The 18,325-nt window shown below is 42.6% G+C and overlaps 1 protein-coding gene across 1 annotated transcript in view; it reads right to left on the bottom strand.

Moving 5' to 3' along the window:
- plcd1a (phospholipase C, delta 1a) overlaps positions 1 to 15,823 on the bottom strand; it is an 85,418-nt gene extending 69,595 nt beyond the window's left edge. Inside the window, exon 1 of the mRNA XM_060825205.1 lies at positions 15,626 to 15,823. Coding sequence (XP_060681188.1) covers positions 15,626 to 15,653 — 28 coding nt within the window. The 5' untranslated portion in view covers positions 15,654 to 15,823. The remainder of the gene's footprint in view (positions 1 to 15,625) is intronic.
- Positions 15,824 to 18,325: the final 2,502 nt, after the last annotated feature.

The raw sequence follows: 18,325 nt of genomic DNA, 5'->3' as shown, positions 1-18,325 counted from the left end.
CTCACTAAAAGCCCATCATGAGAGGTGGAGAAAACATCATCTCATGAAAGATTGCTCCTTGTAATAGCAATCTCTTGGACTGATTTTGGGTATTTATGAGATCAGAATTTCTCCTCTCCTCAGTTGACCAGGGTTTCAGGAGAATTGACATTTCGGGCATAAGCCCTTAATTCCTGATGAAAGGCTTATGCCCGAAACATTGATTCCACTGTTCCACGGATGCTGCCTGAACTGCTGTGCTTTTCCAGCACCACACTCTCGACTGGGTTTCAATCTGCCTGTCTTAGCAGGGGTGGAGTTTGTAGTTCCGTGCACAATATATCGCAGCGGGATAGGGACTGGAGTAAATAACTTAGACACCTGTTTTATACAGGCTGGCTGGTCTTGTTGGAAGAGTCGGGGGTATCTAGTAGATGGATGGGACTGCTCTAGGTTACCGATCACCCATCCAGAGGCGGCACTTGGCTTTCCCACTAGTCCAAAAGGCCATTGCAAAAACAGAAGAGTAGCCAGAATTTGCACCAGGATCGAATTTTGAACGCGGCCAGGGTACATCGGACCGAAAGCAGACACAAGCATGACTCTGCCTTGCTCTCCATCCTCCACATAAATATTTTGGGAGCTCAAAATCCAATCTAGCCACTTTTCTGAAGATATGCCACCATGCGTAAGCTTCGCTCAGTGTAACGCATGAGAAGGATCCAGACTGTGATACGGAGAACATTGTAATTTATTAGCCATCCTTATGATGAGTTGGGGAACTTCATCCTTTGGAGTTAATACAACCCTTTTCCTGGTGTTCCACAAAAACGTGCTCAGTCAGGAATTACAAAATTCTGGGGCACATTAAATGCAAACAGTAATATCCATCCAAGTCATGGAAGAGTTCGACTTGATGATTTTCCTTATAGGCCACTGTCTTTGTTCGCATGGGTAAGGGTTGAATGGGTGAGAAGTTCCCATTTTTAAAGCAGTGCGTCCTGTTGTTAGTATATGGTGCAGCCACGGGTGCCAGTGTTGGAGGGAATGGATGCCATGTTCGGTGATGGCACTAACAGTAATAAGGAAAACTGGTCCTGTACTTTGAGTGTTGTTGTGGCTTCATCCTTCTAGGAAAGCATTCTCCAGCAGATTGCTAGCATGAGCATTGTAGAGGATGTGCAGTCTTAAGAGGAGTCAGGAAATGAACCATTCATTTCAAGGTTCTGTACTTCTACCCTGCTCTTGTCACCATGGTTATACTGATTGGTTAGCTAGCTTATACCATTGACTAACAATAATCCCAATCTGCAGGAAACCCAGTGAGCAATATCTTAAGACTGGGGATCTTGATCAAGATGTCTTGTTCAAATTGCTGGCATTTACATATTGCCATTGTTACCTGCCAAGGATCAATGGAAACTGAACACTACTTGAATCCTGATGTAGTTTGATTCGGGCTGCTTTACTCTTGGAAATGAACCTTGTGAAGCACTAAACAGATATTAGCCAATGTCTCAGCTCTTGATCTTGTGGCAGGGAGTCAAAGCTGAAAACAGTTACATGATAAAAACACACAAATGATCCAGCCTGAACTAGGACTTACCAAATACATCTTGTATTTATTTACATAATGCTATAATTCCCACTGATATTAATACTGGACAGGTCACATCCCATAGTAAACCTGGTTTGATGGATCAATCGTTTAACTTTTGCAGTTGCTTATCATAGTGGTTAATGACAAACATATTCAAATAAGGCTGCCAATTTCTTTAGAAACAAAAGAACACAAGTTTATTGGGCAAAAAAGAAAAAAAAAATCATGACGTAAAGACAGTTTAGAAAGACCTTAACACAGGTTGAAACTTTGTTACTGTTTATCAGCAACTGTTAGCTACTCAACTTCCACAGAAGTATTACACTTTTTGCAACTCATTTCTTTCTTAACTGACAACCCAGTTTTCTCTCAGATCAGAGGCAGTTTTAAGATTTTGTTCCAATTCTCTTTCTTGGACTGCAGGCACAAATCATTTTTCAGTTCTGACACCTTGAAACTTGTACATAAACTCCCTCAGCTCGGAGACTTCACAAACTAAATGTTTTTTCGTGGAAGGACCTGAACCGAAAACTTGATTCATCAGCTGGGTAAAAAAAAAAGTTCTCCCTTCTCAAGTGAACGTCCAATTCTTCTGAAGTCAAAACCCACAATAATGTCTGCAATCTGTTTTTAAACCCCCCCCACCCCAAATGTGTCATAAACTCAGCAGTGTAAACATTCCATCAATTAAAACCTGACTGTTATCCTGACTGAATTGCAGGTTTTCTTAAACATTATGTATTTAGGTCAATGCTCCAAAAGCCTTTCTGACCTTTAAAAATAAACAATTACCTCTGAACTGAATCAAAAACACATCTTTAAAATCCAAGTTCCAAAAATTATAAACAATTTTTTTTTAAAAAGTTTCTAACACTAGAAGGTATCCCAGGTAGCTTGAGGGATATAACAAACCGATTTAATAAGAAAAAAAAGACACCAAGCCAAAGGTGGGTGACTGTCAGAGTTGCCCGTGGGTGAAGAGATTTGAGGCAGCAATTTCCAGTCAGAATCATGGCCTTCATACTCATAACGACCAGATAAGATAAATGATGCGCTTCAAAGAAATCTTACTGGGAAAGAGCAAACTTGTTACTTAGTAAAACGTAGAAAGGAAAGTCTGTTCCCACCATAATCAAAAGGTTTAAGTAAGTGCCATTACAGATTATATATGTAGGTTTACTGAAATTACAAGTGCAACTAACTAACATCCTTTAGATAAATGGCTGTAGAGAGAGGTCCCCATCCCGTCACCAAGAGAGGATTAAAGAATGAATAGTATAAACACCAAACAACATAAACTGAGGATATAAACAGATAACCACGTGAAAGGACACCAAAAGGGGGGTGCAATTTCAAAACATTATGACCTTGGGAAAATAAACAACCGCAGTTTCACAGGGTACCAAACAGCACACACTGAGTATGATGCAGCTGGCAAACATCCGGGGAGGGGCATAACAGTCAGAGGGGAGGTGGCAAGCGCTGATGTCAATGTTGCATGTAACCATTGTAATGTGGAACATCTAAATATCCTGTGCCTTATTGGGAGAGGGGAAGTGTCTTGGAGTCTGTTTCCAGTGACCTCTTCCAACCTGTGTGATAAGGAGCATTGAATAAAGATAGATTTATGCTGGACTCTGAACAAAGACTCCCCTTTAAAATCTCCCTACAACAGTGACTAAAAAGTTGGTCAAAGATTGTTTAAAGAGCATCTTAAACAAAGAGTTAGAATTGGAGAGCTCTAGGGAAGGTATTGTCAGATTTAAAGAGTCTAGATTTCTGAATGCTGTACGGTTTGCAGCTATGCCAAGGAAGTGGAGGATGCTTGAGAGCTCACTGTCTAAAGAGTTCAGAATGTGAACTGCAGACAGCTACAGGTATAGGTAGACATGATGTCATAGAGAGGTTGCACATGAAGAAGGATTAGAATCGATCATTGAGTTTAGCGCTGAGGAGTTACCAGAATCTGGTGGAGATTACAGAGGTCCACACAGATGACCCAATCTTACGTGGCCAATTGTTCATGCTCTGTACCTTCAGTCACCTACAACGTTTATCCTTAAATTGAGGCATGATCTGTGCTACAATTAAGTCCAGAAGACATTGGAGCAGAATTCGGCTATTCAGCCCATCAAGGCTAATGTTTCCCAATCCTATTCTCCTGTCTTCACCCTGTAACCCTTTGAGCCCCTTACTAATCAAGGACCTGTATCTTAAATAAACTCATGCAATGACTTGTCCTCCACAGCACTCTGGAAGGCAATGAGTTCCACAGATTCACCACCCTCTGGCTGAAGAAATTCCTCAACTCAGCTCTAAGAGGGATATCCCTTCACTCTGAGGCTGTGCCCTGGTGTCCTCCTATTAGTGGAAGCATCTGGAATAGAGTGGACATGGAGTTATCTCAGCATTCTGTAGGTTTCAATGAAACTCCCCCCTCACCCTTTCAAACTCCATAGCACAGACTCAGAATACTCAACCACTCCTTGTATAACGAGCCTTTCATCCCCAGGATCATTTCTGAGAGCTTCCTCTGGGCGTCCTCCAACGTCAGTGCAATCTTCCTCAGGTATGGGGCCCAAAATAATATTCCAAACGTGGTCTGACTATAGCCTTACACTGCTATGGCTGTATGTTGTTGCTCTTGTATTCTAGCCCTCTTGAAATGAATACTGTCATTGCATTTGCCTTCCAGAGATATTTTATCAGATGACTAAAGCTTGGTGAGATAATTTTCCATCTTTTTCTGTCCAGTCATCCTTGTGCACTTTTAAATACTTATCCAATGTCCAATTGTTATTTCAATCTAAAGGAACTGCCAAATAAACATGCACATTAACCTGAACTAGGACTTCAAATGCCGTTTTACGCTTTAGATTTCCAAAGCCTTCCCTTGTTTAGAAAATAGTCTACACCTCCATTCTTTCCAAAGTGCATAACCTCACACTTTCCCACATTGTATTCCGTCGGAAACATCCTTGCCCCACTCTCCTTGCTTGTTCAAGTCCTGCTACAGTCTCCCCACTTCCTCAACAGTATCTGTTTCTCCAGATATCTTTACATCCGCTGCAAACTTAATGCTCTCAGCTCCTTCGTCCAGATCATTAATGCATAACATGAACAGTTGTGGCCCCAATATGGACGCCTAGAACTCCACTTGTCACCACAGCCATTCTGAAAAAAAAAGACACTTCTCTCCACTCTGCCTGTCAGTCAAATCCTCTAAACAATGCAGTCCATTGACACCACAAGCTTTTATCTTATTGAGCAGTCTGTCAGGCACCTTGTCAAATGTCTTGATTAGATTAGATTACATACAGTGTGGAAACAGGCCCTTCGGCCCAACAAGTCCACACCAACCCGCCAAAGCACAACCCACCCATACCCCTACATTTACCCCTTACCTAACACTACGGGCAATTTAGCATGGCCAATTCACCTGACCCGCACATCTTTGGACTGTGGGAGGAAACCGGAGCACCCGGAGGAAACCCACGCAGACACGGGGAGAACGTGCAAACTCCACACAGTCAGTCGCCTGAGTCGGGAATTGAACCCGGGTCTCAGGCGCTGTGAGACAGCAGTGCTAACCACTGTGCCACCGTGCCGCCCACCGTCTTCTGTAAATCCAAATAGATTATGTGCATTGGCTCTTCTTTGTCGAAATTGCTTGTTACCTCCTCAAAAGAATTCAAACAGATTTGTCAGCATGACCTCCCCTTAGCAAAGCCATGCTGACTCAGCCCCATTTCACCAGACACTTTCAAGTACTCTGCAAACTCATCCATAATAGACTCAAATCTTACCAATGACCAAAGTCAGGCTAACCGGCCTATAATTTCCAGTCTTCTGCCTCCGTCCCAAGATGCTACCTGACTTGCTGTGTTCTTCCGGCCTCCTGCCGGTCTACTCCCTCCCTTCTTAAACAGGGGTGTTACATTATCCATTTTCCAGTCCTCTGGGACCTTGTCTGACTCCAAAGATCCACACCAATGCCTTTAACTTAAAATACCCAAAGGCACTTTACAGAAGCATTATAAACATAAAAGGTGACACTGGGTCACAGAGATATTTGGTCAGATGACTAAAGCTTGGTGAGATAATTTTCCATCTTTTTCTGTCCAGTCATCCCTGCGCACTTTTAAATACTTATCCAATGTCCAATTTCTATTTCAATCTAAAGGAGTTTCATTTTTCCAAGACACTCAATATATTCATTTCTCACAGCAGGCAGCAACTTAGTGTATCCACCCCATATCTCTCTTGCCACAATATCCTTCTTGAAATGCAGAGTTCAAAACTAGCTCAGTTGGTGTTCATGAGGTTTCCTCCACTGGTTGGACTGAAACATGTTCTGAGGAATTCCTGTAACTGAACCAAGTTACTCTCGATAGGGGTCAAACTGGAATGAATGACAGCAGCATGCATATGAAAGCTGAGCCAATGCCTGCAAATTATGCTACTAAAGAGCAACAGCACTGTGTAAAGACTGCGGGGGGGGGGGTCATCCATTCAAGTCTGAAGTGAGAAGTATTTTCAGACAATATTGAGTGCCTCTGGGACTCTTCTTAAAAACAAATAAGAGGTTTTTACTTTATACAGCAAATCGTTCTCCATTCCCAACTGATGTCAAGAACAGACAAGAAAATCATGACAAAAGTTCACTGTGATTCAATAATTCAAGTCAGGTGATCTGGCTGTGGCCTTAACTTCACTTTCCTCTCTGCCCTATCACTCTCCACATCCCATCCTCACATAACCTTGACTCTCTTATCAAAGAGATGTCTAAACTAGCCTCAAATAAATTCACTGTCCCAACTTCCACTGTTCTTTCGGGTAAAGAATTCCAGCGTGGATGTTCAACAGAGTTTTGTGGAGGGGAGGTTGCATAATACCTCTTTGAAAGTGCAGGGACCATGAACTGGTAGTTGAGCCATCTGAAAATCAAAATATCAAGGTAGTAGATAGAGGAGTTTGGGAGAGGGGAGAAGAGAGCCATATGGACATCAAAGTGTGTAAATGTAGGAGTGGAATGCTGGAGACAGACCAGACAAGGAGTGGAAAAGTTGGGAAGCAAGTTTGTTGGAAATAGAAGGATAGTTGTGGACTGGCTTGCAAGTCTGATGGCCACCAGTTTGGGGAACTACATGCAACAGGAGCCTCAACATTAGGGACTTTTGATTTTAATATTCTTGTTGAGTGTAAGCTGAGTGTCCTGGAAATTTAAATTAGTGCAGTAACCTGTCATTAAGATACCAGCGGGCCGTGATTATGTTGGAGTCCAACTAAATCCTAGAGATCAGTACTGTTTGTTTTTTGCCTCTATTGTTGGTTGGAACAGCTCTCATTTGAAATAAGAGCTCACTTCTGTAGATACATTGCAAAGCCTACATAACCTAGTCAGTAACAATTGGGCAATGTGATAATATTACACAAAAATACATAACAATTAAAACAAAGAGAAGCCATTCATTCCGTGCAGTTTGCGTTTCTGTACACTCTCCATGGGAGCAAATAGTCTATAATCACATGCATCCGTCCAGTTCCCTTGTCACCTTCACTCAAATATCCAATCCCATCCTCAACAGTGAGGAGGTTGCTGCCTACAAATTTAACCCTGGAGTGAAACCACAGTCTCATGTGTGTACTTGAAGAAATTGTAATCTGCATTGTTCAGAGGAAATATCCAGTTTCCTACTCTCCCTTTGTATTAGTATTGCCTCACCATGAAGGCAGCAGACCAAGTTTGCTGCACCCTTTCAAAAGCATCAAAAATCCTACTTACAGCGTGGAGTCCAACAGTGAGGGTTGGTGGAAGTGGGGATCCCACAGTCTTCTTGCCTCCACCCCAATTAATTCAGTGTTGGGACAACATGTGGAGAACCTTCCCACCTTAGGCCAACTGGAGTTTAAGTGACAATATCATTTAAGGACCTCATATCACCAGCATGTTGCTTGCAGGGTCAAAGGCAGTCCATGCTTACTTGAAGGACATGCATCAGGAATGGGGTGTTGCTGAACACCAGTCTACTGCTTACTCCATTTGCTCATCCACACCACCCCCCTCCCCCCAACTTGACCCCCTTCCTCACTTTCCCCTACTTCTCTAACGTTGTTAGTTCCTCAAAGATTTGAGGTTTACCAAACATGATCGTTGCTCTATAAATCAACATTAGTTATTTCTAACATTTTAATCTTGATGCAAATAGATGATCATTTCACCCTTTAAAATATCATAATATTTTCCCACTTAGAATTATCAAAATTAGCTCCTTTAAGAAAAAAATTACTATACTTGCTGCTTTTTAAAGTGTTCGAATCATGTGTGTCAAAATTCTTTATCCACTTCATCTTACATAGCTCACTCATCTTTCTGAAAATCTTTCATTCAGATTTCTTAATTTTTGCGCTGACATTTTCCTCCTTGGTGGTTAGATCTGAAACTTCATGACAAACTACATTCCTGGCCAAGTTTGGCTCAAATGCAAACTTTTCCCTGACTCAAAGTCTCCGTTTTTGCCAGTTTACCCATTTTCTGATTGGGTAAGGAGTCCTGCTCATCTTTTCAGTGGTTCTGTTTTTTTCCCCCTCCATGTTTCATCCAAACATTCCAGAATAATAATGTTGGTATTCCTGTTTTTCTCTACTATTTTCTTTCTACAATATGGAGATTGGGAATACATTTCTAATCATGTCACAAGTCATAAAGTTCTGACCTCCCACCACATTAAATCATTTACATCAAGCCGTTCTATTGAAGATATCCCTCACTGTAGTTGTGCCATCTCCTTGTTAATCTTTTCTATTCCCCTCAAATGTACCATAATCTGGATTTATTTTCCTTTAACATTAAATCTAGATACTCCAAGATCATTACTTCTGATGGTTCCACTGGGCTGGTGTCAATCTACCTGACAGTAACTATCAATTCCTCTAAAACTCTGGTGTCAGCTTTGATTACTGATTAGATGGAAAACTAACCTCAGTTGCTGCTATGCTAAAACTAAATTGACCACTACATGACCTACAGTGGGGTTGATTAGTTCAGTTGGCTGGGCAAGTGGCGATGCAGAATGATACTAATAGCTAAGGTTACTGTTAAGGTCCCACTTTCTCAACCGCTCCTTTGCTTGGGAGGTGTGGTGACCCTCAGGTTAATCCACCACCAACCCAGCCTCTAATGACAACACAGCCCTATGGTTCACTGGGTTTATGGTTGCTTAACCTTTACATGAACTGAAAGTGCAAATCTTGTTGTCTACTCTGCACCTCATTTACAAGCCTCACCAAGCTATTCAATTCTACATGGGAGACTTGATCTGTCCTGGAATGTTACCAAAACAAAACTGATATCACTCCAGACATGTTCAGCCAAATATTCACCTCCCATAGATATTCAAGGAGACTCTGGAAAACGCTGAGCACTTTCTAGACTTTGGCAGTGACCTAAATCAAAAGGTCACCATTGATGAGGTCAGCAGCAATAAATCAGCCTGTTTACAAACTACTCCAGCAAGCGTTTGACCACAAAATCAGAAGTCCTAAATGTTCACATTACCACACAGTCCTGAAATGCAGTGAAACGTTGGCTGTGTGTCACTGAAGGTACAAGAGAAATGTCAACAGCAATGCCTTTGCAGCATTTCAAATTCAATGGTGATGACTCTTGACCAAATGCTCGCGTCCTTCTTGAAGAACCTCCAAAAGCACTCGCAAAATTCCTGCTTGACCAACCACGATGGACTGAACATTGTGTCCAGATAACATAGAAGCATTTCCCCCTGCCAGGCAGCACGGTGGCACAGTGGTTAGCACTGCTGCCTCACAGCACCTGAGACCCGGGTTCAATTCCCGACTCAGTCGACTGGCTGTGTGGAGTTTGCACGTTCTCCCTGTGTCTGCGTGGGTTTCCTCCGGGTGCTCCGGTTTCCTCCCACAGTCCGAAGGATGTGCGGGTCAGGTGAATTGGCCATACTAAATTGCCCATAGTGTTAGGTAAGGGGTAAATGTAGGGGTATGGGTGGGTTGCGCTTCAGCAGGTCAGTGTGGACTTGTTGGGCCGAAGGGCCTGTTTCCACACTGTAAGTAATCTAATTTTTCTCACTCTCAAATGCCCAGTGCTCAGGAAGAAGAAATATGCTTTAAAGGCATTCTGAAGGTCTCTTTGAAGCCTAACAGCATGGACATTAATTACTGGAAACAGCTTGTTCCCAACTATTAAAATGGCAACAACCTGTACATTAAGCTGCATCACAGAGTCCAAATGGCTTAGTGATAAAATCAAAAGTCACATGACACCAGGTTATAGTCCAACAGGTTTATTTGAAATGACAAACAGCACTCTGAAAGCTTCTGAATTTAAATCAATTTGTTGGACTATAACCGGGTGTTGTGTGACTTCTGACTTTGTCTAGCCCAGTCCAATACCAGCATCTCCACATTTTATTGAGAAGGCAAAGCAACAGCAGGGAAGAAAACAAATCCTGCACTCCAGAACCCACTATTATGCGTCATGTACCCAAAAGATCTACAAATCAAGGATGGGCCAATCATATTAAAGACCATCGAAGAAGTGTGTGCCTGAGTGGACTGATCATTGAATTGAGGGACAGTTAATTAAGACTTGCTTCATTCACTACCCACACACTCTGTATTGTAATGAATGCATTTGCGTTTGGCATTTTTCTTTAATGCTGCTCCTTCTCCCATGGATTTTGCTTTGTGCTAACCTACAGTGTTGTAAGGTTTTCTTTTAAAACTTATAAAGTCCAGTTAACTATATTTCTCTGCTCTAAGTTCCTCTTACAAAGTTGGTTTCTGTCGAAAAGGGTGGTGCTGGAAAAGCACAGCAGGTCAGGCAGCATCCGAGGAGCAGGAGAATTGACATTTCAGGCATAAAGCCCTTCATCAGGAAAGTTTTTCTACAGGAATATTAACCACATCGGTATCTTCCTTCTCCATTAGCTCATTTTATTTGGCTGAATTTTGCCTTCCATCTACTATGGGCAGCATGGCGGCTCGGTGGTTAGCACTGCTGCCTCACAGCATCAGGGTCCCAGGTTTGATATCAGCCTCAGGTGACTGTGTGTGGAGTTTGCACATTCTCTGCGTGGGATTCCTCTGGGTGCTCCAATTTCCTCCCATGTTTCAAACATGTGCAGGTTAGATTAATTGGCTATTCTAAATTGCCCGTAGTGTTAGGTGCATTAGTCAGAGGACAATGGGACTGGGGGTGGGTTCCTCTTCGGAGAGTCAGTGAGGACCGGTTGGGCTAAAGGGCCTGTTTTCGCACTGTAGAGAATCTAATCTATTCACTTTCCCTTAGTTTAAACTTCTCAGTCTCTTAAATAAATGACTTACAATTACGTTGGTATCCTCCCTGTTGATGCAACCCATTCCTGTTGATTGGCTCCAGTTATCCCAGAACCGGTCCTAACATCCAAGGCACAATCCCTTCTCTTCATCTAAACCCTTAAACCATGTTTTTCCTATTCTGAATGGGTGCTGGAGGTACTTGTGAAATCGTGACCCTAAATGCGACTCAGCTCCTAAATTAATGAGTCATAGAGCTGTAAAGCATGGAAACAGACCCTTTAATCCAACTCAACCCAGATATTCTAAATTAATCTAATCCCATTTGCCAGCATTTGGCCAATGTCCCTCATAAACCTTTACTATTCATATAGCCATCCAGTTGCTTTTTAAATGCTGTAATTGCACCAGCCTCCGTCCACATACACACCACCTTCTGCGTGAAAACGTTGCCCCTCAGGTCCCTTTTAATTCTTTCCTCTCGCACTTTAAATCTATGCCCTCTAGTTTTGGAACCTGTGTCATTCCTTATTTTTGACATCCTACATGCATCGTTATATGGGGATACTCTCCTCATTTCAGTCTTTCCCAGTCTATTTGATAATTTGTCTCAAACCTAGATAGCCCTTGCAGCAAGTGGCACACAGGGGCGGGATGCTCCATGGGGTCAGTGAAACCTAAAGAGAAGGAGTGACATTTTCTTTCCTTGTCTACCACTGCACTTCATCTTTCAGGTGTACTTTTGGAAGGATGCAAATGTATTGGAGAGAGAGTGTAGAGAGGATTATGAGGATTCCAAAAATTAAGAACTTCGATTATGAAGAAAGATTAGGAGAAGTTAGGACTGCTCTCCTAGGGGAGAAGGCAGAGAGCAGATTTGAACATGATTTTGAAAATTGTGAGGGGCTTGTCTGAGAAAAAAATTCTTCCCACTTGTGAAAGAATCGCGGGAATGAGGAGGTATGGATTTAAGGAAATTGGCAAAAACAATAAGAACAAACTTCTCGCAAATGGAATAGCTCTGGCTGTAGTGAGGGTTTTAAACTAAGTGGGGTGGGTGAGAAAAAAGTAGTTTCTGGATATATAAGCCTCCAAAACAAAAAAAGAGACATATCAGCATTGTGGGGCAGTTATTTAGATAACAATATCAGAATGTGACAGCAACGGACAAAGATATTTAAAGCAGCATATAGAGTCAAAGGGGGAATGAAAATAGTATAAAGGCATAATTAAATGGCTCTTTCTTTAAATGCATGTAATATTCAGAATAAAATAAGTTAATGCCAAATTAATGGGTATGACCGGGATCAGCACTGGGGCCACATTATTTACAATAACTATTAAGGACTTGGATGATGGAAATGAATATACTATTGCCAAAAATGCAGATAAAAATAGAAGCAAATGGTAAGGGATGTCATTGAGTCTACAGAGGGATACAGACACGTTATGTGAACGGGAAACCTTGGCATATGGAATGCGTGAAAGCGAGGTCAGGCATTTTGGCAGGATTGGAATATTATTTAAACAGTGAAAGATGCTGAAAACTACAGTCCAGAGGGATTTGGGAGTTCTCAGCCATGAATCACAAACGCCGGCATACAAATTCAGTGAGTAATAAGGAAGGATTGATGGCCTTTATTTCAAAAATGAAGTATAAAATTAGGAAGACAAATTGCTGGAAAAGCACAGCAAATCTGGTAGCATCTGTGCAGGGAAAGCAGAATTAATGTTTCACTTCCAATTAACCTTCTTAGAAACATTGCTGTCTCTTCAGAGATGCTGCTCAACCTGCTGTTTTTTTCATTCAGCAATTTCTGTTGTTTCTGATTTTCATCATCCACAGTTTTTTTTTAAATAATTGTAAAGTTAAGGCGGCCTTTTTAAAACTAATCAAGGAATGAGTCAGACTACAGCTGGAATACTGTGTAGTGTTTGGTCCCCTTGTCCAAGGGGAGATGTCTGGACTGTCTCCAATGCCAGTTAAGATTCATTAGATCAATCCCAGGCATGGAGGGGTTCTCTTATGTAGGAAGAGTTGAGCATGTTAGCCTTACAGGTTGTGTTTTATTTCTTTCATTTGTGGGATGTGGGTATCACTGACTGGGCCAGAATTTATTGCCCATCCCAAGTTGCCTTTGAGAAGGTGATGGTGAGCTGCCTTCTTGAACCGTTGATGCTGCCTGAATTGCTGTGTTCTCCCAGCACCACTAATCCAGAATCTGGTTTCCAGCATCTGCAGTGATTGGTTCAAGAAGGTAAAAACATTCAGTCCACCTGCTGTGGGTAGACCCACCCTGCTATTAGGAAGGGAATTCCATGATTTTGACCCAGGCACAGTGATATATTTCCAATTCAGATTGGTGAATGGCTTGGAGGGGAACTTGGTGGTGGTCTTCTCATGTATCTACTACCTTGTCCTTCGGGATGAAGTGGTTGTGGATTTCAAAGGTGCTGTCTGAGGATCTTTGGTGAAACTCACTGAAGTTTAGAAGAACGAAACACCTTACTGAAACAAGATTCTTAGAGTCTTGACAGGTGCTGAGAATTGTTCACTTGTGAAAGAGTCTAAGACTGGCAGACATTATCTCAGGGTAACAGTCTTATGCCTCTCCCGTAAGGGAGGATTTCTGAGGGTAATGAATCTGTATAATTAGTTACTTCAGAGGGTGGCAAGCTACAGTAAGGCCATTGTAGGTTGAGGAGGATAGCCCGGAAAGTAGTTAAGGATTATTAGAACAGCCACCATCTCAATGGGCAGCTGAGCAGCCTTGATGACGCAATTGGTTTACCTCAACACCTACAGCAAATGGTCTTCATTCAGCAAGTGATTAAGGTGTGGAATGCACTGCCTGCCAGTATGGTGGAGGCAAGTTTAATTGAAGCATTCAAAAGTATTTTAGACTTATTAAGTCTTAGAAAGAATGCGCAGAGTCCCAGGAATGAGGAGACAACGGGAACACGGCACTAAGGAGCAAATTACTGTAGATGCTGCAATCTGTATGAAAACAAAATAAACGCTGGAAATCATAGCAGGTCAGGCAGCATCCATGTAGAGATAGCAAACTAACATTGGGTTTAGTTTATGGTAAACTCAACTCAATGGAGTTATGGTCTTCTTCATGGTACGGAGTAAACTGCTCATTTAGAAAGGGCTGGTGCAGATACAATGGGTTTAATGGCCTCACCTTGCTCAGCAACAATATTGAGGTTTCAAGTCTACACCGTTACGTGCTGCCACCTGCAGTTCTGTGAATGTTTTGCAGATCAGGTATAGAATATCACATTCTTGCTCATTAATGTTCCTCTATTATACCAGACATGCATTAAGATTCTTGTGGCGCAATGCTAGTGTCCCAACTTCTAAACCAGGATAGCTGGGTTCATGCCCTACCTGCTCTAGAGGTGTACAATAACATCTCTGAACAGATTGGTTTGAAAATATCTGCAAGAAATGCATTATTTACCTAGACATGTTGATGATTGAACTCAAATTATAAAGGGAGGTCACACCGCTAGAGTTGTCTGGAAGAAAATGATTGAACACCAACAAGTACACACCCCAGCAACTAGCTGGACCAGTTCTGACTTTTAAAAAGTGTGCCAACTAGTCTTCTGCGGCTCTCCCGCCACAGTACTTATAAACCAGATGCAGAAACACAACCTGTACATGCTGGTTCTAACTTAACCAGCTGGACAAACAGAATATATCTTTGAAAGAATCGTATTAAGGAGAATGTAAAAGTCAATATACACACACAACTCTGAAGTGGCAGCACAGATATGATGGGCAAATGGACTCCTCCTTTGTTTTTAAGAGTCATGGAGTGAACAGCACTCCAAATCCAATCTGCATTCCCTTCATTCCAGCACAAGAGGACATCTGATAAATACAGCAAAAACATGGTTTTTCCCCAGGGGTGTGGGGGAGGGGTAGGTGATTGGACTCTCATGACAGGAAGCTTGTGATCTCTCCCATCAGTGAGGGAGAATGGGGGGGAAAAAAATTTACAAAAAAGCTAAAATACTGACCAGGCGGGGGTGCTGGTCACTGGCCATCCTTATAGGGCGTTTAATGAAAGGAACGACACATTGTAAAACAGAGGCACGCAGAATTCTAGTACACGGGATGTCCCAACATTATCTCTGAAACTAGCTGTGTGCCAAACAGTGGACGTGCACATTAACCAAGCTTTCACAAAGTCTCTACCGCACTGATGAGAAACACTAATATCCTGACACACCTCGGAGCACACCACATTTCCACGCTGTGAAAGAGAATAGAGCGACTTTAAAAACAACATTCACGGGACACATGGGACCAGCACTTGCCCATCTCCTGTTGCCCTGGAGAAGGCAACAGGGAGCCGCGTTCTTGAACCGCCGCAGTCCATTCGGCCCTGATCATAGGAGCTTTTTATCTGGGACATGCATGTCAACTTCGGGCGGGGGGGTGGTGGAGAGAAGATATGAGAGGGAAAGCACCATATCTGGGAAGGGCTCCAACTGACAGCGAGATAACATACTTCACACATGACCCAGAGGGGGAAAAAAAACTAATAATTCAGCTGGCGGGGTACAGAAAATAATCAATGATTTTACTAGGCTTGTTATCGTTGGAATATTCCACAGTTTCCTTTGAACTGATGAATTTTAAACCAAAAAGCTCATCATTATTGTCCCACCCACCCAGCCCCTGCGTTCATTTAAATACTTTTGTTAGAAAAAACCTACCATTCTCCACTCCATTGCAGTCCTGCATCTCGGATCCCTCTCGCCAGACTAAGTGTGATTTTGAAAATATATATCAACAGAACAGGAATCCACTCTGAAAACGTGCGGGCTTGAGGTTTTCCCAAGTGCCTGCGATGGGAAGGGAAGACCAACCGTGCTTTTGTAAAGCCTGCACACACACAACCTCTCACTCACTGCCAGCGTTGTACCTTGTGATGGAGAGTCAGCCCGCCCCTCCTGGCCGCTCGGCCCCTCCTCGTCTGTCTATCACCCACTCGCCACGTTCTAAAAGGCACCACACCTGCCCCCCGCCCTGCACCTTTCGAAGTCAGCGGGAGAACAGATTAAACATAGAAGCAGAATTGCACCCATTGTTTAAAACGAAGTGTAAGGAATATTTACTTGGCCGTGCAAAGGTCTGTCCTTTAGCCCAGAGGCGAACCCGGCGAGCGGCGAAATAAGATTTCATTGTGATTAATCCAACATCGTCCGTCTTCTCAAAGCCTATTGCCAGCTAGAATATTAACAATGCACAATTTAACAGCAGCATAGGACAGTAAAAATAATGCGGACACTGTCAATAACTTGTGTATTTTTTTTCACCACTGAAGGGATGGGGGTCTCTGTCAATTCTTATTTGCCCTGCCTGCTCGCTCCCCTTCAGTCCTGAGGTGTTCCAGACAGTCAGTTCCTGCGACAGTGAAAGAGGGCGACATCGTTCCAAGGCTGAATGTGATGGAACCCCCTGGTTATATCCAAACCCTGACAATTCACAGGACTCGTTGCAAGAGCATGGTTCAATGTTCTCAACGTTAAAGATACCTTTCTGAAATGAGAAGTAATGGTTGCACCACCTTTTGCTTTTAACAAAGCTGTATCTGGGTGCAGAACACTACTTCTCATTAAAGCTACTCTGAACACCCTCAACTCAACTTGGAAATAGAAGGTCATCCTGTCTGGGAAGAACGTGAGAAACGGAAGTTGGGACAATTGGACCTGTCGTATTGAGAGGATGGATGAAGCCCTCTCCTAGGTGGATTCCAGACAAGGATAACTGCTCAGGGGTGAAATGAGGGAGTCCTTCACACAAGGAATATTGGAATCTGGAACTCAAGCCTCTGTGGGTCTTTGGAGAGCTGTCAGCCTGGGCAGTGCTGGATTTTTCTGTGGGAGTCGGAGTTGCTCTCGGTATAAGGACGCGTAGGAAAGATGGGTCAATGAACCGGAATGTCAGGTCAACTGTTATCGAGGGAGGCAATCCCCAGAACTTTCTCACCTACAGCCCACATAGATCCCGAGGACCACCCACCGATTTTAGACCTTTGGCCACAAAGTAAAAAAAAACCCTCATTTAAATGAATTGGGAATGTAATAATTTTTTGTGCATTTTATACAAAACCATACGTAAATTATAACTTGTATTCAGAAACAAAAAGTTTCACGTTCTAAATATTAATACTATAACTAATTATTTGGTACATATAATTTTCGGGATGTACTAATTGATATCCCATTAGCCATCATTTGGGATTTGAACCTGCATCCCCAGAGAATTAGCCTGGAAAGGCGTGGATTACCATTACTCCAACAACAACTAAGCTGTAATATGGGACAAGATCTGGTAGAAAGATTTAAAATGGAAACTCAGGAGAATCAACTCTAGTAGTGAGTGAAAATATCAAGACAGAAGGGAACAGCCCTCACAGAAACTCTCTCCCTCCACCATCGCGGCCTCAAAAACCCTAACAACCACTTCTTCAAAAATAAACTCTTTTCACGGTTCAATCTCCGTCCGTAACAATGAACCCCAAGATACCCCAACCCCAATGTCCATGTGGTGACCCTTGATCGGGCTGTACACATTCCATTGCATGGTTACAAGGGGGAGTTTTATATCTGTCCATCGTCAAGTCTCACAATTGTCAACTGCTTCAGGATATTCTGGGTCTACAGTTTTGCATCTTTGATGAATCCCCGGTGATTCTGCCTGACTGCATTGAAAATCCAACCACCCCGCCGCTCACATAGTCTGCAGGAAAAGGTACCTCACCGCTGCAAAAGCTCCACCTATAACACCCCTTTCTTCTAACTGCCATGGAACGTATCCTTTTTTTAAAAAAACACACAATAATCGGAACCATTGTTCGAGACCCGAGTTCAGTAATCTAATGATCGGTAAGGAATCACTTGAACGCCCCTTTCACTCATTCCCCTACAGTATGACTGTTTCCACACCACGTCTGTCCAGGATCACACCCAGTCTCATTCCTTCCCCATTACTGTATCTCATTCCATGATATCTGATCCTGCTCCTTCCCCTTAATTCCATTCAGATCCTGAGTAGGTAGACTTGTGTCCTTATAGAGTGCAAGAAATGGTACATACACATATAGCCTAGTGGTATTATAACTGGACCATTAATCCAACATCTTCGTAATGTTCTGGGGTCCAGGATTGAATCCTGCCATAGCAGATGGAGGAATTAAATTCAATAAAAAATCTGGAATTACGAGTCTAATAGAGTCAATCAGTTGTACAGCATGGAAACTGGCCCTTTCGTTCAACTCATCCACGTCAACCAGATATCCAAATTTGATCGAGTCCCATTTGGCCCATATTCGTCTAAACCCTTCCTATTCATATACCCATCCAGGTCCCTTTTAAATGTTGTAATTGTACCAGCCTCCATCGCTTCTTCTG

This window comes from Hemiscyllium ocellatum, chromosome 5 (genome assembly GCF_020745735.1).
Source record: "Hemiscyllium ocellatum isolate sHemOce1 chromosome 5, sHemOce1.pat.X.cur, whole genome shotgun sequence".
Lineage (NCBI taxonomy): Eukaryota > Metazoa > Chordata > Chondrichthyes > Orectolobiformes > Hemiscylliidae > Hemiscyllium > Hemiscyllium ocellatum.
Note: the sequence above shows the minus strand (reverse complement) of the source record. Positions and strands in the feature narration are given on the sequence as shown.